This window comes from Entelurus aequoreus, linkage group LG27 (assembly GCF_033978785.1).
Source record: "Entelurus aequoreus isolate RoL-2023_Sb linkage group LG27, RoL_Eaeq_v1.1, whole genome shotgun sequence".
In the NCBI taxonomy this organism is placed as follows: Eukaryota; Metazoa; Chordata; class Actinopteri; order Syngnathiformes; family Syngnathidae; genus Entelurus; species Entelurus aequoreus.
In genome coordinates, this window is record NC_084757.1 from 39,287,520 (window position 1) to 39,315,018 (window position 27,499).

At 39.9% G+C, this 27,499-nt stretch overlaps 1 protein-coding gene across 1 annotated transcript; it reads left to right on the forward strand.

The window, feature by feature from the left end:
• btbd8 (BTB domain containing 8) lies at window positions 1-25,985 on the forward strand. Its single transcript, XM_062038804.1, has 7 exons — window positions 1-148; window positions 184-482; window positions 11,033-11,465; window positions 13,200-13,275; window positions 13,623-13,711; window positions 14,942-16,648; window positions 25,261-25,985. The coding sequence occupies exons 1-7, from the start codon at window positions 1-3 to the stop codon at window positions 25,749-25,751; spliced, it is 3,243 nt and encodes a 1,080-aa protein (XP_061894788.1). The 3' UTR covers window positions 25,752-25,985.
• Window positions 25,986-27,499: the final 1,514 nt, after the last annotated feature.

Consider the following 27,499-nt stretch of genomic DNA (forward strand, 5'->3'; position numbering starts at 1 on the left):
ATGCTTCATCAAGCAGCGTGTCCACATGGATTAAACCCGGAGGCGTCTAATCTGATGCAGCCGATATGCACTGGCTCCTCCCACCACACCACTGGCTCCTCCCACCACACCACTGGCCCCTCCCATCCCACCACCCAGCAGCTCTCTGGTGGGCTCTGCCTTTCTGTGCCGGAGACTGAGGAGGGAAGGAGGCAAGGAAGGAAGGAGGCAAGGCGACGGGGTGTGTGTGTTGCCATGGGGATGAAAGGTCCTCTGAGCAGCTGCTGATTCGCTGGCGCCGCACAGCACCATTTTCTCCCCTTCTTCTCCCTCGCCACGCCGTCCAATCACAAGGCGGATCCTGGAGGAGCTTTTCCCCAGAGGACCTGCCGCCGCACGCCGGGGAGCGTGGAGGACGTTGGAGGAGAGGACACACTGTGGAGGACGTTGGAGGAGAGGACACACGGTCCTGTGGAGGACGTTGGAGGAGAGGATTTCAGCAGGTGAGTCTTCCTCTCTTGTTAGGCCCGCCTCCTTTCTGCTGCTGAACGAGCATCTTCCCTAAAATGGGGCAGATGAAGACCATGGTGCAGATAGAGCATGGTGCAGATAGAGCATGGTGCAGATAGAGCATGGTGCAGATAGAGCATGGTGCAGATAGAGCATGGTGCAGATAGAGCATGGTGCAGATAGAGCATGGTGCAGATAGAGCATGGTGCAGATAGAGCATGGTGCAGATAGACTATGGTGCAGATAGAGCATGGTGCAGATGAAGACTATGGTGCAGATGAAGACTATGGTGCAGATGAAGACTATGGTGCAGATAGAGCATGGTGCAGATGAAGACTGTGGTGCAGATAGAGCATGGTGCAGATGGATGGAGCAGATAGAGCATGGTGCAGATGAAGACTATGGTGCTGCAGCCAGCCATCAGGGCGCTGCATGAATAATTCACTAACTGTGTCAGCGCGTGCAGACCGGAACCAGACTAAATACTGGAACCAGACTGCATAAACAACACGCTCGTTTGTCCTCCTGTTTTTCTGCTGGTGCAGGAAAAAGTGGGCCTGGCAGCAGAAGACACACTTGCTGCTAGCAAGACTTTTCATTGATTGAGACTTCTATTAGTAGGTTGCACAATGATTGTCCTGTCATCTTACAGTTTTTACTCATTGTGAAACCAGAGGGGAGTCAGTCCTTCAAATGTCTATCATGCTAAGCTACATGCTACACTATAGTAGGAGTGTCCTAATACTGATATTGTGGTACCGCTACCAAAGTGTATTTGGAATAAGGGCTGCAACTAAACTTGATAGTCGACCAGTCGGATAATAAAGCGTACACATATTTAATGGCTGTCATTTTTCCATCGACTTCTAAATGCAACTTAAAGGGCAACTGTAAGTATATAAAAGTGTACGTACACATGTGAAGAACATCATGTCATGGCTGTCTGGACTTTACAATCATTCTTATTTGTTTGTGATGTAGTGATTGGAGCACATACTTGTTGTTGTTGTGATGTAGTGATTGGAGCACATACTTGTTGTTGTTGTGATGTAGTGATTGGAGCACATACTTGTTGTTGTTGTGATGTAGTGATTGGAGCACATACTTGTTGTGATGTAGTGATTGGAGCACATACTTGTTGTTGTTGTTGTGATGTAGTGATTGGAGCACATACTTGTTGTTGTTGTTGTGATGTAGTGATTGGAGCACATACTTGTTGTTGTTGTGATGTAGTGATTGGAGCACATACTTGTTGTTGTTGTGATGTAGTGATTGGAGCACATACTTGTTGTTGTTGTGATGTAGTGATTGGAGCACATACTTGTTGTTGTTGTGATGTAGTGATTGGAGCACATACTTGTTGTTGTTGTGATGTAGTGATTGGAGCACATACTTGTTGTTGTTGTGATGTAGTGATTGGAGCACATACTTGTTGTTGTTGTGATGTAGTGATTGGAGCACATAGTTGTTGTTGTTGTTGTGATGTAGTGATTGGAGCACATACTTGTTGTTGTTGTGATGTAGTGATTGGAGCACATACTTGTTGTTGTTGTTGTGATGTAGTGATTGGAGCACATACTTGTTGTTGTTGTGATGTAGTGATTGGAGCACATACTTGTTGTTGTTGTGATGTAGTGATTGGAGCACATACTTGTTGTTGTTGTGATGTAGTGATTGGAGCACATACTTGTTGTTGTTGTTGTGATGTAGTGATTGGAGCACATACTTGTTGTTGTTGTGATGTAGTGATTGGAGCACATACTTGTTGTTGTTGTGATGTAGTGATTGGAGCACATACTTGTTGTTGTTGTGATGTAGTGATTGGAGCACATACTTGTTGTTGTTGTGATGTAGTGATTGGAGCACATACTTGTTGTTGTTGTGATGTAGTGATTGGAGCACATACTTGTTGTTGTTGTGATGTAGTGATTGGAGCACATACTTGTTGTTGTTGTGATGTAGTGATTGGAGCACATAGTTGTTGTTGTTGTTGTGATGTAGTGATTGGAGCACATACTTATTGTTGTTGTTGTGATGTAGTGATTGGAGCACATACTTGTTGTTGTTGTTGTGATGTAGTGATTGGAGCACATACTTGTTGTTGTTGTGATGTAGTGATGGGAGCACATACTTGTTGTTGTTGTGATGTAGTGATTGGAGCACATACTTGTTGTTGTTGTGATGTAGTGATTGGAGCACATACTTGTTGTTGTTGTGATGTAGTGATTGGAGCACATACTTATGTTGTTGTGATGTAGTGATTGGAGCACATACTTGTTGTTGTTGTGATGTAGTGATTGGAGCACATACTTGTTGTTGTGATGTAGTGATTGGAGCACATACTTGTTGTTGTTGTGATGTAGTGATTGGAGCACATACTTGTTGTTGTTGTGATGTAGTGATTGGAGCACATACTTGTTGTTGTTGTGATGTAGTGATTGGAGCACATACTTGTTGTTGTTGTGATGTAGTGATTGGAGCACATACTTGTTGTTGTTGTGATGTAGTGATTGGAGCACATACTTGTTGTTGTTGTGATGTAGTGATTGGAGCACATACTTGTTGTTGTTGTGATGTAGTGATTGGAGCACATAGTTGTTGTTGTTGTTGTGATGTAGTGATTGGAGCACATACTTATTGTTGTTGTTGTGATGTAGTGATTGGAGCACATACTTGTTGTTGTTGTTGTGATGTAGTGATTGGAGCACATACTTGTTGTTGTTGTGATGTAGTGATTGGAGCACATACTTGTTGTTGTTGTGATGTAGTGATTGGAGCACATACTTGTTGTTGTTGTGATGTAGTGATTGGAGCACATACTTGTTGTTGTTGTGATGTAGTGATTGGAGCACATACTTGTTGTTGTTGTGATGTAGTGATTGGAGCACATACTTGTTGTTGTGATGTAGTGATTGGAGCACATACTTGTTGTTGTTGTGATGTAGTGATTGGAGCACATACTTGTTGTTGTTGTGATGTAGTGATTGGAGTACATACTTGTTGTTGTTGTGATGTAGTGATTGGAGCACATACTTGTTGTTGTTGTGATGTAGTGATTGGAGCACATACTTGTTGTTGTTGTGATGTAGTGATTGGAGCACATACTTGTTGTTGTTGTGATGTAGTGATTGGAGCACATACTTATGTTGTTGTGATGTAGTGATTGGAGCACATACTTGTTGTTGTTGTGATGTAGTGATTGGAGCACATACTTGTTGTTGTTGTGATGTAGTGATTGGAGCACATACTTGTTGTTGTTGTGATGTAGTGATTGGAGCACATACTTGTTGTTGTTGTGATGTAGTGATTGGAGCACATACTTATGTTGTTGTGATGTAGTGATTGGAGCACATACTTATGTTGTTGTGATGTAGTGATTGGAGCACATACTTGTTGTTGTTGTGATGTAGTGATTGGAGCACATACTTGTTGTTGTTGTGATGTAGTGATTGGAGCACATACTTGTTGTTGTTGTGATGTAGTGATTGGAGCACATACTTGTTGTTGTTGTGATGTAGTGATTGGAGCACATACTTGTTGTTGTGATGTAGTGATTGGAGCACATACTTGTTGTTGTAGTGATTGGAGCACATACTTGTTGTTGTTGTTGTGATGTAGTGATTGGAGCACATACTTGTTGTTGTGATGTAGTGATTGGAGCACATACTTGTTGTTGTTGTGATGTAGTGATTGGAGCACATACTTGTTGTTGTTGTGATGTAGTGATTGGAGCACATACTTGTTGTTGTTGTGATGTAGTGATTGGAGCACATACTTGTTGTTGTTGTTGTGATGTAGTGATTGGAGCACATACTTGTTGTTGTTGTGATGTATTGATTGGAGCACATACTTGTTGTTGTGATGTAGTGATTGGAGCACATACTTGTTGTTGTTGTGATGTAGTGATTGGAGCACATACTTGTTGTTGTGATGTAGTGATTGGAGCACATACTTGTTGTGATGTAGTGATTGGAGCACATACTTGTTGTTGTGATGTAGTGATTGGAGCACATACTTGTTGTTGTTGTGATGTAGTGATTGGAGCACATACTTGTTGTTGTTGTGATGTAGTGATTGGAGCACATACTTGTTGTTGTTGTTGTGATGTAGTGATTGGAGCACATACTTGTTGTTGTTGTGATGTAGTGATTGGAGCACATACTTGTTGTTGTGATGTAGTGATTGGAGCACATACTTGTTGTTGTTGTGATGTAGTGATTGGAGCACATACTTGTTGTTGTTGTGATGTAGTGATTGGAGCACATACTTGTTGTTGTTGTGATGTAGTGATTGGAGCACATACTTGTTGTTGTGATGTAGTGATTGGAGCACATACTTGTTGTTGTTGTGATGTAGTGATTGGAGCACATACTTGTTGTTGTTGTGATGTAGTGATTGGAGCACATACTTGTTGTTGTTGTGATGTAGTGATTGGAGCACATACTTGTTGTTGTGATGTAGTGATTGGAGCACATACTTGTTGTTGTTGTGATGTAGTGATTGGAGCACATACTTGTTGTTGTTGTGATGTAGTGATTGGAGCACATACTTGTTGTTGTTGTGATGTAGTGATTGGAGCACATACTTGTTGTTGTGATGTAGTGATTGGAGCACATACTTGTTGTTGTTGTGATGTAGTGATTGGAGCACATACTTGTTGCTCACAAAAAACATTCATGAAGTTTGCTTCTTTTATGAATTTATTATGGCTCTACTGAAAATGTGAGGGTGAAAAGTATACATACAGCAATGTTAATATTTGCTTCCTTGGCAAGTTGACCTGCAATAAGGCACATTTGGTAGCCATCCACAAGCTACTGCTTGACCACTTGACCACTAAATTGCTGCAGTTCAGCTAAATGTGTGACATGGACTTGTTTCTTCAGCATTGTCCTCACCTTTAAGTCAGGACTTTGGGAAGGCCATTCTAAAACCTTCAATCTAGCCTGATTTAGCCATTCCTTTACCACTTTTGAGGTGTGTTTGGTGTCATTGTCCTGTTGGAACACCCAACAAGACCCAACCTCCGGGCTGATGATTTTAGCTTTGGAGCTAATCCTCCTTTTTCATTGTCCCATTTAAAGCACCAGTAAGTGTTTATATAATGTAGTAATAGACACCTTCATAACAATATGTAATATGTACAATATACACACTGCAAGTATATATATCATGTAGTAACAGACACCTTCATAACAATATGTAATATGTACAATATACACACTGCAAATATATATATCATGTAGTAACAGACACCTTCATAACAATATGTAATATGTACAATATACACACTGCAAGTATATATATCATGTAGTAACAGACACCTTCATAACAATATGTAATATGTACAATATACACACTGCAAGTATATATATAATGTAGTAACAGACACCTTCATAACAATATATAATATGTACAATATACACACTGCAAGTATATATATCATGTAGTAACAGACACCTTCATAACAATATGTAATATGTACAATATACACACTGCAAGTATATATATAATGTAGTAACAGACACCTTCATAACAATATGTAATAAGTACAATATACACACTGCAAGTATATATATCATGTAGTAACAGACACCTTCATAACAATATGTAATATGTACAATATACACACTGCAAGTATATATATAATGTAGTAACAGACACCTTCATAACAATATGTAATATGTACAATATACACACTGCAAGTATATATATAATGTAGTAACAGACACCTTCATAACAATATGTAATATGTACAATATACACACTGCAAGTATATATATCATGTAGTAACAGACACCTTCATAACAATATGTAATATGTACAATATACACACTGCAAGTATATATATCATGTAGTAACAGACACCTTCATAACAATATGTAATATGTACAATATACACACTGCAAGTATATATATAATGTAGTAAGAGACACCTTCATAACAATATGTAATATGTACTATATACACACTGCAAGTATATATATAATGTAGTAACAGACACCTTCATAACAATATGTAATATGTACAATATACACACTGCAAGTATATATATATATAATGTAGTAACAGACACCTTCATAACAATATGTAATAAGTACAATATACACACTGCAAGTATATATATAATGTAGTAACAGACACCTTCATAACAATATGTAATATGTACAATATACACACTGCAAGTATATATATTATGTAGTAACAGACACCTTCATAACAATATGTAATATGTACAATATATAGGGATGATGTTTGATAAGAAATTATAGAGTTCGAGCCCATTATCGAATCCTCTTATCGAACCGATTCCTTATCGATTCTCTCAGATAGGTTGTTGTATATGGAAAAAAACACACAATATTTTAGTTTATATTAAAAAAAAAATCTGATAAATAAATAAATATTGACTGTTACCCCCCTTAAAAAATAAAATAAATACATATTGACTGTTGTTACCCAAAGTATATTAAGTGGGATTTTTCATAAAAACAAATATATACAGTAACACAAAAACTAGCTGTCTCTGTGATTACTATAGGTGTATAAATAATAATATAGTGTTCAATAAAATCATTCCTTAAGGCACAAAACCGAAAATAACACAGCTCTCCAAAAAGTGCACTTCTGCTGCTATTGGAACATCCTTCTGGGGTCCATCAGTGTGGCCTCCTCCAGGAATGACTGCACGTCCTTGTCCTGGAGGGGAAATGAGGGACAGACACGGCATAGAATTAGGGGGGAAATTAGCTGAATGTGAAGACTAGAGTGTCTGTTATTAAGTCTTTAGCATTAGTATGTGGAATTAAATGATGGATGAAGTAATGAAGGTAAATATTGTACTGATATGATCCACTTTAAGAGGTTGTTCAAATGAATAGTGCTTACAAAGTACAAAGAAGAATTATGAGAAATACTTTCAACCTTATTGAAAATAAGATATTCTTCAAGTATGTTAATAATGACTGAATTAATTAATTACATATTACAAAACTGTTGTGTATACTAATTCACAGATGTTATTTTATTATTAAAAAGGTCAGTAAATGATGTATATATTTGTAAACGCTCTGAAGTGGGGAAGGGGTAGGATTAAATAAGCTTTACTTCTTCCTACTCCTTTTCGGAAATGATGTAAAGTCAAATGATATGAAATTGTGATGTGTTATACTGTAAGTGTGTTCATGTACCAAATAAACTAAAGAAAGAAAGAAAGCACTAGTTTATTAGACAGACCTGCAAATATATATATTTGATCATTATTAGGTTTGGTTGATGTCAGCACTTCAGTCATCAACAATTGTATCATCAGAGAAATGGACATTGAAACAGTGTAGGTGTGACTTGGTAGGATATGTACAGCAAGTAGTGGACATAGTGACTGTGACTTGGTAGGATATGTACAGCAAGTAGTGGACATAGTGACTGTGACTTGGTAGGATATGTACAGCAAGTAGTGGACATAGTGACTGTGACTTGGTAGGATATGTACAGCAAGTAGTGGACATAGTGACTGTGACTTGGTAGGATATGTACAGCAAGTAGTGGACATAGTGACTGACTTGGTAGGATATGTACAGCAAGTAGTGGACATAGTGACTGTGACTTGGTAGGATATGTACAGCAAGTAGTGGACATAGTGACTGTGACTTGGTAGGATATGTACAGCAAGTAGTGGACATAGTGACTGTGACTTGGTAGGATATGTACAACAAGTAGTGGACATAGTGACTGTGACTTGGTAGGATATGTACAGCAAGTAGTGGACATAGTGACTGTGACTTGGTAGGATATGTACAGCAAGTAGTGGACATAGTGACTGTGACTTGGTAGGATATGTACAGCAAGTAGTGGACATAGTGACTGTGACTTGGTAGGATATGTACAGCAAGTAGTGGACATAGTGACTGTGACTTGGTAGGATATGTACAGCAAGTAGTGGACATAGTGACTGTGACTTGGTAGGATATGTACAGCAAGTAGTGGACATAGTGACTGTGACTTGGTAGGATATGTACAGCAAGTAGTGGACATAGTGACTGTGACTTGGTAGGATATGTACAGCAAGTAGTGGACATAGTGACTGTGACTTGGTAGGATATGTACAGCAAGTAGTGGACATAGTGACTGTGACTTGGTAGGATATGTACAGCAAGTAGTGGACATAGTGACTGTGACTTGGTAGGATATGTACAGCAAGTAGTGGACATAGTGACTGTGACTTGGTAGGATATGTACAGCAAGTAGTGGACATAGAGACTGTGACTTGGTAGGATATGTACAGCAAGTAGTGGACATAGTGAGCTCGAATAGCATAAGAACAAGTGTATACATTAGATTATTTACATTAGATTATTTACAATCCGGGGAGGTGGGATGTGGAGGGGGGAGGATGTTAGTCAAGGGTGAATTTATTTATTTGAAGTTGCCTGGAGGTGTTCTTTTATTGCGGTTTTGAAGGAGGATAGAGATGCCCTTTCTTTTACACCTGTTGGGAGTGCATTCCACATTGATGTATCATAGAAAGAGAATGAGTTAAGACCTTGGTTAGTTGGGAATCTGGGTTTAACGTGGTTAGTGGAGCTCCCCCTGGTGTTGTGGTTATGGCGGTCATTTACGTTAAGGAAGTAGTTTGACATGTACTTCGGTATCAGGGAGGTGTAGCGGATTTTATAGACTAGGCTCAGTGCAAGTTGTTTAACTCTGTCCTCCACCTTGAGCCAGCCCACTTTGGAGAAGTGGGTAGGAGTGAGGTGGGATCTGGGGTGGAATCATTCAACTTACTGGTCAAACGGTAGAGGGCGGGGCATCGAAATGAAAACAATAATATTTCGGGGCTGTAAATGTAATTTGGAGTTGAACTTAATGAATTATTGTGGTCACTAGGTGTTCTATCTCTTTGTAAAATATGCCGGTTTAACTCCGCCCAGCCCTGTGGAACAATCTAACAAATGTATTAAACATGTTTTGGAGCAGGATAAAGAATTAGCAGCGGAGAAATAATGAGTACAACAACTGTGGTGCCCGTGACATCTGAGGAGAATGATGCAGCGTCTTGTAATCTCTGCCATCCCACACCGTGTCACACCGTGTGAGGGAGCCATTCCACACCGTGTGACACCAAGTGAGGGAGCCATCCCACACCGTGTGACACCGTGTGAGGGAGCCATTCCACACCGTGTGACACCGTGTGAGGGAGGGTCCGCCTGGAAAGAGCAGCAGAGCCTCTTTGAACAGATGTGCAGCGAAGACTTGAACAGATGCGCGGCTAAGACTTGAACAGATGCACAGCTAAGACTTGAACAGATGCGCGGCTAAGACTTGAACAGATGCGCAGCTAAGACTTGAACAGATGCACAGCTAAGACTTGAACAGATGCGCAGCTAAGACTCAAACAGATGCGCGGCTAAGACTTGAACAGATGCGCAGCTAAGACTCAAACAGATGCGCAGCTAAGACTTGAACAGATGCGCGGCTAAGACTTGAACAGATGCGCAGCTAAGACTCAAACAGATGTGTGGCTAAGACTTGAACAGATGCGCAGCTAAGACTCAAACAGATGTGTGGCTAAGACTTGAACAGATGTGCGGCTAAGACTTGAACAGATGCGCAGCTAAGACTTGAACAGATGCGCGGCTAAGACTCGAACAGATGTGCGGCTAAGACTCAAACAGATGTGTGGCTAAGACTTGAACAGATGTGCGGCTAAGACTCAAACAGATGTGTGGCTAAGACTTGAACAGATGTGCGGCTAAGACTCAAACAGATGTGTGGCTAAGACTTGAACAGATGTGCGGCTAAGACTTGAACAGATGCGCAGCTAAGACTTGAACAGATGCGCGGCTAAGACTCGAACAGATGTGCGGCTAAGACTCCAACAGATGTGTGGCTAAGACTTGAACAGATGCGCAGCTAAGACTCAAACAGATGTGCGGCTAAGACTCGAACAGATGTGCGGCTAAGACTCGAACAGATGCGCGGCTAAGACTTGAACAGATGCGCGGCTAAGACTTGAACAGATGTGCGGCTAAGACTTGAACAGATGTGCGGCTAACATCCTCCTGGATGAGGTGGAATTGAGAGCAGCCCATCTTGTTCTGGCCTTAGGAGGGTGGCAAATTGTAAGCAGTTGATGTCCATGTTTGTCATCAGCATCACTCCCAGGTGGTCCTGCAAGGCTTCATGTTCTCACTTGATGCCCCAACATCTTGCTTCATGTTCTTACTTGATGCTCCAACATCTTGCTTCATGTTCTCACTTGATGCTCCAACATCTTGCTTCATGTTCTCACTTGATGCTCCAACATCTTGCTTCATGTTCTCACTTGATGCTCCAACATCTTGCTTCATGTTCTCACTTGATGCCCCAACATCTTGCTTCATGTTCTCACTTGATGCTCCAACATCTTGCTTCATGTTCTCACTTGATGCTCCAACATCTTGCTTCATGTTCTCACTTGATGCTCCAACATCTTGCTTCATGTTCTCACTTGATGCTCCAACATCTTGCTTTGAATGACCTCCTTGTGTCTCCTTGGCTACAGAGGGCGAGAAGATGCCTTTCAGCTGCTGAGTCGGAGGGTTCTTCCACTGCGTCAGCCATGAAGTCGGATGGTCTGGGGACTGCTCACAAGTCAGAAGAAGGACAAGCGTCCAAGGCGAAGGTCGTGAGGAAGCCGGCGGCAAGGCCAAAGACGTCGACTGGTGCGGCGGTTTTGAATGGCGGTGGAGCGACGGCAGCGGCCAGGCAGCAGGTCGCCGGCGGACACGCTTCTTCTCGCTCCCGCGAGGTTAAGGAAACTGAAAAGAAGCCGAGCACGAGACCTAAAACTTCTCCCCCGAGTTGCACTGCAGTGAGGACGGCGAGGAGCTCGACTGTAAACAGCGCCGCTCACCACGTCACTTCGTCCACGTCCGGCGGGGCCTCGCCGGAAAACGGCGCCGGTAGCCCTCGAAACGGAACTCCATCCCTCCCAGGTACTCGTTCATCCCTCACCATTTTAGACTGAATCTCCTGGACAAGCAGACCAAGATGCTGAGTAGACCAGCAGAGATAACGCACGCTAGCTGCTATCAGCGCCAGCAGCTGCTGGAGCGTCTAAGCCCTGCACAGCTGCTGCCTGACTGAGCACTTTCAGCTTTTGTGGTTACAGAATGAGCGCTTAATCCCCGTCTCACCGCTGATACCATTGTTGCATCACTGGTGTACACAAACACTTAGAGCCCAGTCACTCAGGTCCAACACAACCCCTCTTGTCAGGGTACACCTCGGATTTGTTTGTTCAAACAATATTTAGCATATCAATTAGAAATCATCTCTTGCAGGGTCTAACTGTTGCTAGCATGACACAAGTCACATGTTAAAGGAGCCATATGTAATAGTTTCATGTCAAGTCATCATTAAATGATATGTCAAAAAGCTTTAATAAATCACCATCTTTTCCAATAGCTTTATAACTGATAACGGTAGTTCATGTGCTCATTTCAAAATGAAGATTTACAGCCCCGAAATATTGTTTTCAGTGTGTCACATTCAGGTTGCCATGTTGGTCTGGCTACTGCCACTGGTAAAGTTACTAAACATGTCAATCTAAAAGTTACCATTCTCAACTTATTCATGACAAAGCCAGGAACAAAACCAGGATTTGATGCCCTTGAAAGATGGAGACCATTGAAGATGTTTTCATCTGACGCCAAACTTGCTCATTTCCTCCTTAATAAATAAGTCAGGCATTTATGTTTTCTTACGGACATTTGCTATGTCAACTATATTGTCCAATACAGTCTATGATCTTTTCTAACAAAGATAGTATGTTCCTGCAACCAATGTTAGCATATTAGCCCTGTCAATGACACATGGACATACAGGCTAATATGTGCTAGTTAGCATGTATGTCCATGTGTCCTCCAACTGACAGGACAACATATATTTAGTACAAATAAAAGCTATGTGGATATGGGTAGTGTCAGTGCCTGATACGCTGAGGAAATGGTTCCAACATTACTCATCATGGCAATGTGAAAGGTTTGGAGACAGACAAATCACATGATCAAATAATTCCTCATTGGTGTACATGTAGTCCATATTGTGGACTACATGTACCAAGTTATATGGCAATCTGAAAGGTTTGAAACGGTAGCCTATAGGCATACTTTGGTAAAATGTCTCCTCTTTAGTTTTGGGCGTACATTAGGCTGCTAAGCAGTCTCTACTTATTTTCACCAGTATAACCATTGTTAGCGTTGGTTGTAGTTGGTTTTAGTCTTTGTTTTCTGATAGTACTGACAATAACCACATGATTGTTGTGATATTGTACGCAGGCATGACCTACTTCTTCCTGAAGATATCCTCATTTCTGTGTCAAATGTGTTGGTTAGAGATTTGTTATTGACTTGTCTATTCAGCTATTATGGTCCCAGACCTCAACCCCTCGTAGGAGGCAGTGGAAGTTTGAAGTTCCTTGTGGTAGTCCAGTCCATCCAGCTGGATTCGGCTGTGTATCTGGCAACCTCAGTCAGGGAGAGGACTACAGAATTTTGACCGTAGCATTTCTGGCCACATTATTACATATGGCTCCTTTAACAAAAAACAACAAGTGGCATAGTTTATCCTTTGATGCTGACTAACCCGTCACAATTACCAGCATTTGCATGCTCGTGTTCCCTGCCAAGCTTATGTGGCCAACGTTTGCTCCTGTGGTTTGTAACTAGGAGTGAAGCCCAAACAGCAGGCCAAGCTGGTTAAAAAAGCAACACCGACAAAGTCAGAGTCCACAAAAACCAGCGGGTGAGTTTTACACTTCAACTCTGCTCATTGTCCCTAAGTAAGTACATTTAGGACAATTTAGTTGTTGCTTTGTTATGATGTGAAGATGTTTAGATCTGAGCATCAGGTTCAACACACTTTATGTATTATCTTTCTTCCATCACTAATTAACAGAAGTATCAAAGACTAGATATGTTAAAGTTTTATTGCACCATTAGAAAAGCTGTGCTGCCCCCTGCTGGTGCCTATTATAATTACCCAATCGCTTCTTCTTTTGTTCCTCCTTCCCCCGTAATGATTAATCAAAAAATGATCAATTGGCACAACGAGAGTGGGAAAACAACCTCGTTATGGTTTTGTCCATTCAGCTGTCCTCCCAACAAGTCCAGGGTAGGAGAAGGTGTCAAATTCAAGACAGCAGAGGGCGCTGTAGCTGCATCAAGAGCGGAACCCAAAGGTAAAGGAGTCCAAGCCAACCATGGTGAGTCTCTAGCGCAGGGGTCACCAACGCGGTGCCCGCGGGCACCAGGTAGCCCGTAAGGACCAGATGAGTAGCCCGCTGGCCTGTTCTAAAAATAGCTCAAATAGCAGCACTTACCAGTGAGCTGCCTCTATTTATTAAATTTTATTTATTTACTAGCAAGCTGGTCTCGCTTTGCTCGACATTTTTAATTCTAAGAGAGACAAAACTCAAATAGAATTTGAAAATCCAAGAAAATATTTTAAAGACTTGGTCTTCACTTGTTTAAATACATTCATTATTTTTTTTTATTTTGCTTCTTATAACTTTCAGAAAGACAATTTTAGAGAAAAAATACAACCTTAAAAATGATTTTAGGATTTTTAAACACATATACCTTTTTACCTTTTAAATTCCTTCCTCTTCTTTCCTGACAATTTAAATCAATGTTTAAGTAAAAAAAAAATTTTTATTGTAAAGAATAATAAATACATTTTAATTTAATTCTTCATTTTAGCTTCTGTTTTTTCGACGAAGAATATTTGTGAAATATTTCTTCAAACTTATTATGATTAAAATTCCAAAAAATTATTCTGGCAAATCTAGAAAATCTGTAGAATCAAATTTAAATCTTATTTCAAAGTCTTTTGAATTTCTTTTAAAATTTTTGTTCTGGAAAATCTAGTAGAAATAATGATTTGTCTTTGTTAGAAATATAGCTTGGTCCAATTTGTTATATATTCTAACAAAGTGTAGATTGGATTTTAACCTATTTAAAACATGTCATCAAAATTCTAAAATTAATCTTAATCAGGAAAAATTACTAATGATGTTCCATAAATTATTTTTTGAATTTTTTTCAAAAAGATTCGAATTAGCTAGTTTTTCTCTTCTTTTTTTTTGGTTGAATTTTCAATTTTAAAGAGTCGAAATTGAAGATAAACTATGTTTCAAAATTTAATTGTCATTTTTTTCATGTTTTGTCCTCTTTTGAACCGTTCAATTAAGTGTAAATATCATTAATTATTAATAATAACATAGAGTTAAAGGTAAATTGAGCAAATTGGCTATTTCTGGCAATTTATTGAAGTGTGTATGAAACTGGTAGCCCTTCACATTAATCACTACCCAAGAAGTAGCTCTTGCTTTCAAAAAGGTTGCTGACCCCTGATCTAGCGTGTGAGAAAGTGTAAACGTCCTGTTCACATTGTTTTTTCTGTGGTTTAGATGCCAAGCATGGACCTATTGGGAAAAGGCTCGCTTTGTCCAGGAAAGAATTAGACGGCAAGGAAGGGTTGAAATCATCCCTACCAAACAAACCACACAGTGAAACTACCAAGAAGGTTCTCACTGGAGCCTCACCTAAACCCGGCGCTAAACCCACCAAAGTCTCTTCAACTCCCTCAAAGCAACTTTCAAGTAAGTCAGGACCAAAACTGAAAAGTGCAACTGAGACTACTGCCAACACTGAAAAAGCCTCATCAAAATCTGGAGCAACGTTTAGAACTACTAAAGTGCCAGCTGAGGCAAAAGATTGTGACAAAGGTGAAGATTTGCACCATGAATCTGAATCTGCTCCGCATAAAAATGATGGTCGCAAGGGCCTGGCTAGCCCTGAGAAGACAGGAGCACAACCACTGAGGCAAGGCCAAGATTCACTCGGCCTTCATCTGGACCCAACATCTACTCCCAGTGTCCAGAAGAATGAAATGCAGTCTGTCACCTCAAACGGGGCAGAGGACCTTAGCGCGGCACCGCGAGAAGTCAGACCCGTTAGTGCTGTTAGGCAACCTGAAAGCAACACAAGGCTACGCTCTCCATGTACCCCCACAGACACCCCTTGCAGTATGGGAAGCACAGGTACTCCTTTGGAGGACTCCTGGAGCAGCCACCATCGAGTCAGCCCCGCGTCTGAAACTGGCAGCACACACTCCACATCCTCGGACGACATCAAGCCCCGTTCTGAGGACTACGATGCTGGAGGCTCTCAAGACGATGACTGCTCCAATGACCGAGGCGTGTCCAAGTGCGGCACCATGCGCTGCCATGATTTCTTGGGGCGCAGCAGCAGCGACACTAGCACACCTGAGGAGTTAAAGATGTACGAAGGTGGGGCGGGGCTGAGAGTTGAAGTGAGGCTGCGTGGACGGGAGGTGGAGACCACCAGTGAGGAGGAGGGAGTGAAACGCCGTCCCCGTTCGTGGTTGCAAAGGGAAGAGCATTCAGGGGCAGTTAAAACCACTGACAGTGTCCCCGAGCACCAAACCTCCGAGGACGAGGAAGATGATGAAGAGGAAACAGAGGAAGAGAGGTCTGAAGTAGAGGTGATCCCCAGTCAGGGTCCAACTGAACCCTCGCCACAGTTCCAGGGCATCATCAACCTGGCGTTTGATGATGAAACTCTGGACCAGGAAAACGATCAGCCAGACTTCCAGTCGACCTCCAACTTCCGTCGGTCCATTTTGCTCTCTGTGGACGAATGTGAGGAGTTGGGCTCAGAGGAAGGTGGCGCCCAGACCCCCCAAGACCCGGACTATTCTGCCAACCCAGGTGATGTTTTTGAGTCGGATTCTTTAACTCCTCAGTCCCACTGTGCTCCATCCCACTCGCCAAGTCAGTGTGAACATTCAGGTATCACGTACACAGAACAAAGTGAGGAACATCAAGAGAAGTCCTTGGTATTCCTTACCCAGGTTGAAGAGCAAACGCAAAAGGACGCAGAAAGGACCAGCCCCTCTCTGCCGAGCGCTGACACCAAAGACCCCCCACCCCAGGAGCGGCCATGTCACCTTGACCTGCGGCACGCTCCACAGTACACTAACGGTACACCTCAGAAAAGTCAGGCAGAAACCCAGAAAACCGGTGTACAACTGGACTTCCATGAGCCACAAATGACAGGGGACTCTCCCGGTCACGCTGCACAATCTCCGGCAGGTAACGTATGATCTATGGATTCCTTCTTGACCCCTGAATCCATTCACTTTGCCCGCAAGAGCTATTCCTCCTTTGCGATGACTCCTAGACCTTACCTACAGCACCTACCATCTTTTCTGTAGAAAAAGGATATTGCCAGTTACACGTTCAGGTTCAAAATCAAAACTAACTCAGTCATATTTTCACCGTTAAACTTCTGCTCTCATTTCAACACGTTAGCAATTTGAATTTGCAACATCAATATCCTTTCCTGGAAATGAGGCACCGTCTAATCAGACTTAAAGTGATTCTCGTCAAACAATGAGGGACGAGGCCTGTGTTAGTTGCCCTTTAAGGACTTGTTTTTGTTTCATGCAGTGGAACTCTTTTTGAGCAGCTGGGGCTTGGACCTCTTTCTGTTGAGGTTTCCACATCTAGCATTCTAGTACCAACATATTGTATGAAGTTATGGTGCTATTGTTAGCGAAGGTGCTCATTGTTTACAAAATAGTAGCACAGAAAAAGTGTCTGCCAAAACTTACAGGGGTCCTCTTATGCAAAACCCACTTTTCTTACCTGTTTTGTGTGTATTTGGGATTCCCGGAAATGTGAAATCCAACCATGGAGGCATGGCGGGGATATTTATAAAACCATCTTGCTTTCCGCCAAACGAGCTGTTTGGAATTTGAGACTTTAGTGACGTGTTTTTCCTTACTTAGGTCATCATATATGGTCGAGGTTTACCTGAAGAACTTTGCAGCCATTGTTATTCAGTTGGAGTCCAAAGTTGGAGTCAATAAGTTCCTAAGTCTACATGGACGACCAACCTTGAAGTTGAATGGTCAGACACAGGCGTGCAGCAGGTGTGTTAGCACTATGTTTCAGTCAATATGGTAGCACATGGTGATATCGTGTCACTCGGGGTGGAGCTTCATTTACGTCCTCCAGAAAGTCAAGTTTAATCATCTTCTCGGCGCTCCGCAAGAGCCGAAGCCCGAACCTCACTAAACTATCCAATCTCTGCCGTGTTTTACCTTTTCAAGGTGGAAAAAGTCACAGATGAGATCTCTTTATTTGTGGGATCCCTGTTAGCTCTGCTCTTGCTAGCAAACGTGAATCGGACATGCTAGCATGCATTTTGCACAAAGTCGACTGAACGTCAACTATGGGCAAGATATAAAGCAAGGGTGTCCAAACCTGTTGAGTTGGGGGCCGCATAGGGCTAAAAAAATGTGGTCTAGAGTCAAATACATGTAAAGTAACTATCTAAAAAATCTATCATATATATATATATATATATATATATATATATATATATACATATATATATATATATGTATATATATATATCCTATACATATTTGTGTTGTAATAATAACCTCTATGGAAATACAAGAACAGAGACTCAGATTTCCCTCGCCCGGGCGCGGGTCAACGGGGGCCCCCTCTGGAGCCAGGCCCGGAGTTGGGGCACAATGGCAAGCGCCTGGTGGCCGGGCCTGTCCCCATGGGGTCCTTTTGGCTCATAGGACTTCGGAGGCAGAAAACTCGGACATGGGAGGAGTTCGGGGAAGCCATGGAAAACCACTTCCGGACGGCTTCGAAGCGAATCTGGACCACCATCCGCCGCCTCAGGAAGGGGAAGCAGTGCACTATCAACACCGTGTATGGTGAGGATGGTGTTCTGCTGACCTGGACTGCGGATGTTGTGGATCGGTGGAGGGAATACTTGGAAGACCTCCTCAATCCCACCAACACGTCTTCCTATGAGGAAGCAGTGCCTGGGGAATCTGTGGTGGGCTCTCCTATTTCTGGGGCTGAGGTTGCCGAGGTATTTAAAAAGCTCCTCGGTGGCAAGGCCCCGGGGGTGGATGAGATCCGCCCGGAGTTCCTTAAGGCTTTGGATGATGTGGGGCTGTCTTGGTTGACAAGACTCTGCAGCATCGCGTGGACATCGGGGGCGGTACCTCTGGATTGGCAGACCGGGGTGGTGGTTCCTCTCTTCAAGAAGGGGAACCAGAGGGTGTGTTCCAACTATGGTGGGATCACACTCCTCAGCCTTCCCAGTAAGGTCTATTCAGGTGTACTGGAGAGGAGGCCACGCCGGATAGTCCAACCTCGGATTCAGGAGGAACAGTGTGGTTTTCGTCCTGGTCGTGGAACTGTGGACCAGCTCTATACTCTGGGCAGGGTCCTTGAGGGTGCATGGGAGTTTGCCCAACCAGTCTACATGTGTTTTGTGGACTTGGAGAAGGCATTGGACCGTGTCCCTCAGTAAGTCCTGTGGGGAAGGCAAAGCTCTCAATTTAGCGGTCGATCTACGTTCCCATCCTCACCTATGGTCATGAACTTTGGGTTATGACCGAAAGGACAAGATCACGGGTACAAGCGGCCCAAATTAGTTTCTTCCGCCGGGTGGCGGGTCTCTCCCTTAGAGATAGGGTGAGAAGCTCTGCCATCCAGCGGGAGCTCAAAGTAAAGCCGCTGCTCCTCCACATGGAGAGGAGCCAGATGAGGTGGTTCGGGCATCTGGTCAGGATGAATACAACACTACACTAGTCATTGACACTCTGCAGTGTTACAGCTGAATACAACACTACACTAGTCATTGACACTCTGCAGTGTTACAGCTGAATACAACACTACACTAGTCACTGACACTCTGCAGTGTTACAGCTGAATACAACACTACACTAGTCACTGACACTCTGCAGTGTTACAGCTGAATACAACACTACACTAGTCACTGACACTCTGCAGTGTTACAGATGAATACAACACTACACTAGTCACTGACACTCTGCAGTGTTACAGATGAATACAACACTACACTAGTCACTGACACTCTGCAGTGTTACAGCTGAATACAACACTACACTAGTCACTGACACTCTGCAGTGTTACAGATGAATACAACACTACACTAGTCACTGACACTCTGCAGTGTTACAGATGAATACAACACTACACTAGTCACTGACACTCTGCAGTGTTACAGATGAATACAACACTACACTAGTCACTGACACTCTGCAGTGTTACAGCTGAATACAACACTACACTAGTCACTGACACTCTGCAGTGTTACAGATGAATACAACACTACACTAGTCATTGACACTCTGCAGTGTTACAGATGAATACAACACTACACTAGTCACTGACACTCTGCAGTGTTACAGCTGAATACAACACTACACTAGTCACTGACACTCTGCAGTGTTACAGCTGAATACAACACTACACTAGTCACTGACACTCTGCAGTGTTACAGATGAATACAACACTACACTAGTCACTGACACTCTGCAGTGTTACAGATGAATACAACACTACACTAGTCACTGACACTCTGCAGTGTTACAGATGAATACAACACTACACTAGTCACTGACACTCTGCAGTGTTACAGCTGAATACAACACTACACTAGTCACTGACACTCTGCAGTGTTACAGATGAATACAACACTACACTAGTCACTGACACTCTGCAGTGTTACAGATGAATACAACACTACACTAGTCATTGACACTCTGCAGTGTTACAGCAGGGAATGGCTTCATACTTTGCAATGCGGTCTGCTGAAAATGATGGAAAGCACCCCTCAACATAGCGACCGTGACGCTCTGGTCAAAGTTGGAAATGCCACAAAACACATTTTAAAGGGGAACTGCACTTTTTTTGGAATCGTTCACAATCAACATGAGAGACAAGAAAACATGTCTTTTTTTTTAGGGTTTTAAAGATGATTAAAAAAAACGCTTGGAAGATGTGACTAATGATAGTCACTGTTGGAGCCTTCAGAGCCCTCCAACATTTTCTATACACACTGCAAGTATATATATAATGTAGTAACAGACACCTTCATAACAATATGTAATATGTACAATATACACACTGCAAGTATATATATAATGTAGTAACAGACACCTTCATAACAATATGTAATATGTACAATATACTCACTGCAAGTATATATATCATGTAGTAACAGACACCTTCATAACAATATGTAATATGTACAATATACTCACTGCAAGTATATATATCATGTAGTAACAGACACCTTCATAACAATATGTAATATGTACAATATACACACTGCAAGTATATATATCATGTAGTAACAGACACCTTCATAACAATATGTAATATGTACAATATACACACTGCAAGTATATATATAATGTAGTAACAGACACCTTCATAACAATATGTAATATGTACAATATACACACTGCAAGTACATATATATAATGTAGTAACAGACACCTTCATAACAATATGTAATATGTACAATATACACACTGCAAGTACATATATATAATGTAGTAACAGACACCTTCATAACAATATGTAATATGTACAATATACACACTGCAAGTATATATATAATGTAGTAACAGACACCTTCATAACAATATGTAATATGTACAATATACACACTGCAAGTATATATATAATGTAGTAACAGACACCTTCATAACAATATGTAATATGTACAATATACACACTGCAAGTATATATATCATGTAGTAACAGATACCTTCATAAAAATATGTAATATGTACAATATACACACTGCAAGTATATATATAATGTAGTAACAGACACCTTCATAACAATATGTAATATGTACAATATACACACTGCAAGTATATATATCATGTAGTAACAGACACCTTCATAACAATATGTAATATGTACAATATACACACTGCAAGTATATATATAATGTAGTAACAGACACCTTCATAACAATATGTAATATGTACAATATACACACTGCAAGTATATATATCATGTAGTAACAGACACCTTCATAACAATATGTAATATGTACAATATACACACTGCAAGTATATATATCATGTAGTAACAGACACCTTCATAACAATATGTAATATGTACAATATGCACACTGCAAGTATATATATCATGTAGTAACAGACACCTTCATAACAATATGTAATATGTACAATATACACACTGCAAGTATATATATAATGTAGTAATAGACACCTTCATAACAATATGTAATATGTACAATATACACACTGCAAGTATATATATAATGTAGTAACAGACACCTTCATAACAATATGTAATATGTACAATATACACACTGCAAGTATATATATAATGTAGTAACAGACACCTTCATAACAATATGTAATATGTACAATATACACACTGCAAGTGTATATATCATGTAGTAACAGACACCTTCATAACAATATGTAATATGTACAATATACACACTGCAAGTATATATATAATGTAGTAACAGACACCTTCATAACAATATGTAATATGTACAATATACACACTGCAAGTATATATATCATGTAGTAACACACACCTTCATAACAATATGTAATATGTACAATATACACACTGCAAGTATATATATCATGTAGTAACAGACACCTTCATAACAATATGTAATATGTACAATATGCACACTGCAAGTATATATATCATGTAGTAACAGACACCTTCATAACAATATGTAATATGTACAATATACACACTGCAAGTATATATATAATGTAGTAATAGACACCTTCATAACAATATGTAATATGTACAATATACACACTGCAAGTATATATATAATGTAGTAACAGACACCTTCATAACAATATGTAATATGTACAATATACACACTGCAAGTATATATATAATGTAGTAACAGACACCTTCATAACAATATGTAATATGTACAATATACACACTGCAAGTGTATATATCATGTAGTAACAGACACCTTCATAACAATATGTAATATGTACAATATACACACTGCAAGTATATATATAATGTAGTAACAGACACCTTCATAACAATATATAATATGTACAATATACACACTGCAAGTATATATATCATGTAGTAACAGACACCTTCATAACAATATGTAATATGTACAATATACACACTGCAAGTATATATATAATGTAGTAACAGACACCTTCATAACAATATGTAATATGTACAATATACACACTGCAAGTATATATATCATGTAGTAACAGACACCTTCATAACAATATGTAATATGTACAATATACACACTGCAAGTATATATATCATGTAGTAACAGACACCTTTATAAGAATATGTAATATGTACAATATACACACTGCAAGTATATATATCATGTAGTAACAGACACCTTCATAACAATATGTAATATGTACAATATACACACTGCAAGTATATATATAATGTAGTAACAGACACCTTCATAACAATATGTAATATGTACAATATACACACTGTAAGTATATATATCATGTAGTAACAGACACCTTCATAACAATATGTAATATGTACAATATACACACTGCAAGTATATATATAATGTAGTAACAGACACCTTCATAACAATATGTAATATGTACAATATACACACTGCAAGTATATATATAATGTAGTAACAGACACCTTCATAACAATATGTAATATGTACAATATACACACTGCAAGTATATATATAATGTAGTAACAGACACCTTCATAACAATATGTAATATGTACAATATACACACTGCAAGTATATATATAATGTAGTAACAGACACCTTCATAACAATATGTAATATGTACAATATACACACTGCAAGTATATATATCATGTAGTAACCGACACCTTCATAACAAAATGTAATATGTACAATATACACACTGCAAGTATATATATAATGTAGTAACAGACACCTTCATAACAATATGTAATATGTACAATATACACACTGCAAGTATATATATCATGTAGTAACAGACACCTTCATAACAATATGTAATATGTACAATATACACACTGCAAGTATATATATAATGTAGTAACAGACACCTTCATAACAATATGTAATATGTACAATATACACAGTGCAAGTATATATATCATGTAGTAACAGACACCTTCATAACAATATGTAATATGTACAATATACACACTGCAAGTATATATATAATGTAGTAACAGACACCTTCATAACAATATGTAATATGTACAATATGCACACTGCAAGTATATATATCATGTAGTAACAGACACCTTCATAACAATATGTAATATGTACAATATACACACTGCAAGTATATATATAATGTAGTAACAGACACCTTCATAACAATATGTAATATGTACAATATGCACACTGCAAGTATATATATCATGTAGTAACAGACACCTTCATAACAATATGTAATATGTACAATATACACACTGCAAGTATATATATAATGTAGTAACAGACACCTTCATAACAATATGTAATATGTACAATGTACACACTGCAAGTATATATATAATGTAGTAACAAACACCTTCATAACAATATGTAATATGTACAATGTACACACTGCAAGTATATATATAATGTAGTAACAGACACCTTCATAACAATATGTAATATGTACAATATACACACTGCAAGTATATATATCATGTAGTAACAGACACCTTCATAACAATATGTAATATGTACAATATACACACTGCAAGTATATATATAATGTAGTAACAGACACCTTCATAACAATATGTAATATGTACAATGTTAGTATAATTATTTCTGGGACTGATTTCTTGGTGCATTGATATATGTTCCCATAGCAGCACACTCCCGACTTCTTGCAACAGTTCTTAGTTCCTACTTCTGGAAACAAATGCTTGTGTTTTCTAATCATGGCAGACTTGATAATAAACAACAAAGACGATTATTTTTGGATAAGTGAGGATTCACAAACTTATCTTTTTGAAGCTGAATATACGGAGGATGAACCGCTGCTTGTAGAAGTCAGCATGAAGGAAGAGTGAGGCGTTGGAGCAGACAGAAACCAAAGAAGCGAGGTCGGCATGACTTTGACGCTGTAAATGTGGAATTTTGAGTCAAGCTATTTCGACATAAATGGAGCGCTTACCCAAATAAACTGGAAAAAAACAATGGAGTGAGTCACACTTTAATAATGATCATGATACACATCATGTGTGTTATTACAACTACACTGAAAAGATGAAATAATACTTTACAGATATATGATTGTCCATGTTCTTCACTCAGTACTGATTGCTGTCTTATCACAGCTAGCTTATTTCTTCCCATAGTTAGCTTTCACGGCTAATATCAAAGCACGTCGGTGTGTTAGTACGCTAGAAAAAGAGTGTTTGCTCTTACAATAAGAATGTTGCCACAGTTTGGTTATTATACAAGTTCCAGAATGGAAATGAAATATTGCTGGATGCATTTTTAAAAGTGTACAATTGTTTGCTCCCATTAGCCGCATTGCTAGCCACCTAGAACGAGCCAATTAAGTTAGAATGCAAAAATAGTAATTGATTGTGAATGATTCAAAATAAAAAAGTGCAGTTCCCCTTTAAGATATATTTACTGGCATCTGGCGGCTAAAGTGGCGAGGGCAATTTGTCACGTTTCATGTGTCATGTTAACGAGGCCATCTGAATCCCTTGCTACTGTAAGTGTAAGCAGGTTGACAAAGTGTGTTCCTTTCATGTAAATACGTCCTACCTACCTTTGTGGGAAGCCCGTTCTGGCAGTGGTGTGTCCATGAAACAACTGTCATAGACTTTTGTCATTTTGCAGTATTGTCAATTGTTTTTAGGCCACATTGCTTGTGACAGATTGGATCTAAGCGGCAAACATGAGCGGACGCCACCCAAAGCCCTCTCCCCCATTTACGAGGCGGACGCGGGGGAAGCGTTTGAGCGCCGCACGGGCAGGAACATTAGACGTCGGGCGGAGGAGGAAGGAAAGCCGAGAGGGGACGATGAGCACGGCTTTGCCCAGCAGGACTGGAGCCTACTCAAGCAACTCCTCTCGGACCAGCAGTCCAATCTGGGCGTCATAAACCCGGTGCCCGAAGAGCTGAACCTGGCCCAGTACCTCATCAAGCAGACGCTGTCCTTGTCGCGGGAGCGCCCTGACACCCGGGCCTTCCTGTCCCCGGAGAGGGAGACGTTCAAGCGCTGGGCTGAGCTCATCTCGCCCCTGGAGGACTCGTCCACCAGCATCACGGTGACCAGCTTCTCCCCGGAGGACGCCGCCTCGCCACAGGGGGAGTGGACCATCGTGGAACTGGAAACACACCACTGACTGCGAGGAGGACCCTGCCGCACAAACAAGCCTCCATACAGTATTTAGCCATACTGGTCCTGGTTTGTTCAGTGGGGATGTTCTGCATGCACAAGTGCTTACATGTCACACACAAAGTGGGGGGGAAGGTTCTCTCATGACACTTTGAGTCTAAAGGTACATCAGCCTTTACGGAAAACTATTATCCGATATAGCCTTGCCTTTTGTGTCCACTTATAAAAATAAAGGTTTGTGTCGAAGCAGAGTTGAAGTGGTTTATTGTCGGGATGCCGACTTACTTGGTGTTATGCCACGTGCCGCTTTTTTCTGTGGAAGGCTTCTTTTTGGAGCACAGAGGTTGAAGACCTAGGTCACATTTCCCGGAAGTGAAAACACTTTAATTCCAAGCGGGTAATCTATTCTGTAGTTACGTTAGAGCAGGGGTCACCAACGCGGTGCCCGCGGGCACCAGGTAGCCCGTAAGGACCAGATGAGTAGCCCGCTGGCCTGTTCTAAAAATAGCTCAAATAGCAGCACTTACCAGTGAGCTGCATCTATTTTTTAAATTGTATTTATTTACTAGCAAGCTGGTCTCGCTTTGCCCGACATTTTTAATTCTAAGAGAGACAAAACTCAAATAGAATTTGAAAATCCAAGAAAATATTTTAAAGACTTGGTCTTCACTTGTTTAAATAAATTCATTAATTTTTTTACTTTGCTTTTTATAACTTTCAGAAAGACAATTTTAGAGAAAAAATACAACCTTAAAAATGATTTTAGGATTTTTAAACACATATACCTTTTTACCTTTTAAATTCCTTCCTCTTCTTTCCTGACAATTTAAATCAATGTTCAAGTAAATATATTTTTTTTATTGTAAAGAATAATAAATACATTTTAATTTAATTCTTCATTTTAGCTTCTGTTTTTTCGACGAAGAATATTTGTGAAATATTTCTTCAAACTTATTATGATTAAAATTCAAAAAAATTATTCTGGCAAATTTAGAAAATCTGTAGAATCAAATGTAAATCTTATTTCAAAGTCTTTTGAATTTCTTTTAAAATTTTTGTTCTGGAAAATCTAGAAGAAATAATGATTTGTCTTTGTTAGAAATATAGCTTGGTCCAATTTGTTATATATTCTAACAAAGTGTAGATTGGATTTTAACCTATTTAAAACATGTCATCAAAATTCTAAAATTAATCTTAATCAGGAAAAATTACTAATGATGTTCCATAAATTCTTTTTTTAATTTTTTCAAAAAGATTCGAATTAGCTAGTTTTTCTCTTCTTTTTTTCGGTTGAATTTTGAATTTTAAAGAGTCGAAATTGAAGATAAACTATGTTTCAAAATATAATTGTCATTTTTTTTTCGTGTTTTCTCCTCTTTTAAACCGTTCAATTAAGTGTAAATATCATTAATTATTAATAATAACATAGAGTTAAAGGTAAATTGAGCAAATTGGCTATTTCTGGCAATTTATTGAAGTGTGTATCAAACTGGTAGCCCTTCGCATTAATCACTACCCAAGAAGTAGCTCTTGCTTTCTAAAAGGTTGGTGACCCCTGCGTTAGAGCATCCCCAAAAATCGAAACATTTAAAAGCCATACTGAAGTTCACGCATGTTTTAAATAAAAGTAACTTTAATCGATTTTTAAGACCTTTCAAAATCATACTTAAGACCTTGTATGAGATTTTAGGAGAATTTTAGACATTTTAAGGCCTTAAATTCATTTTAAAACCCTGCAGATACCCTGTTTTTATT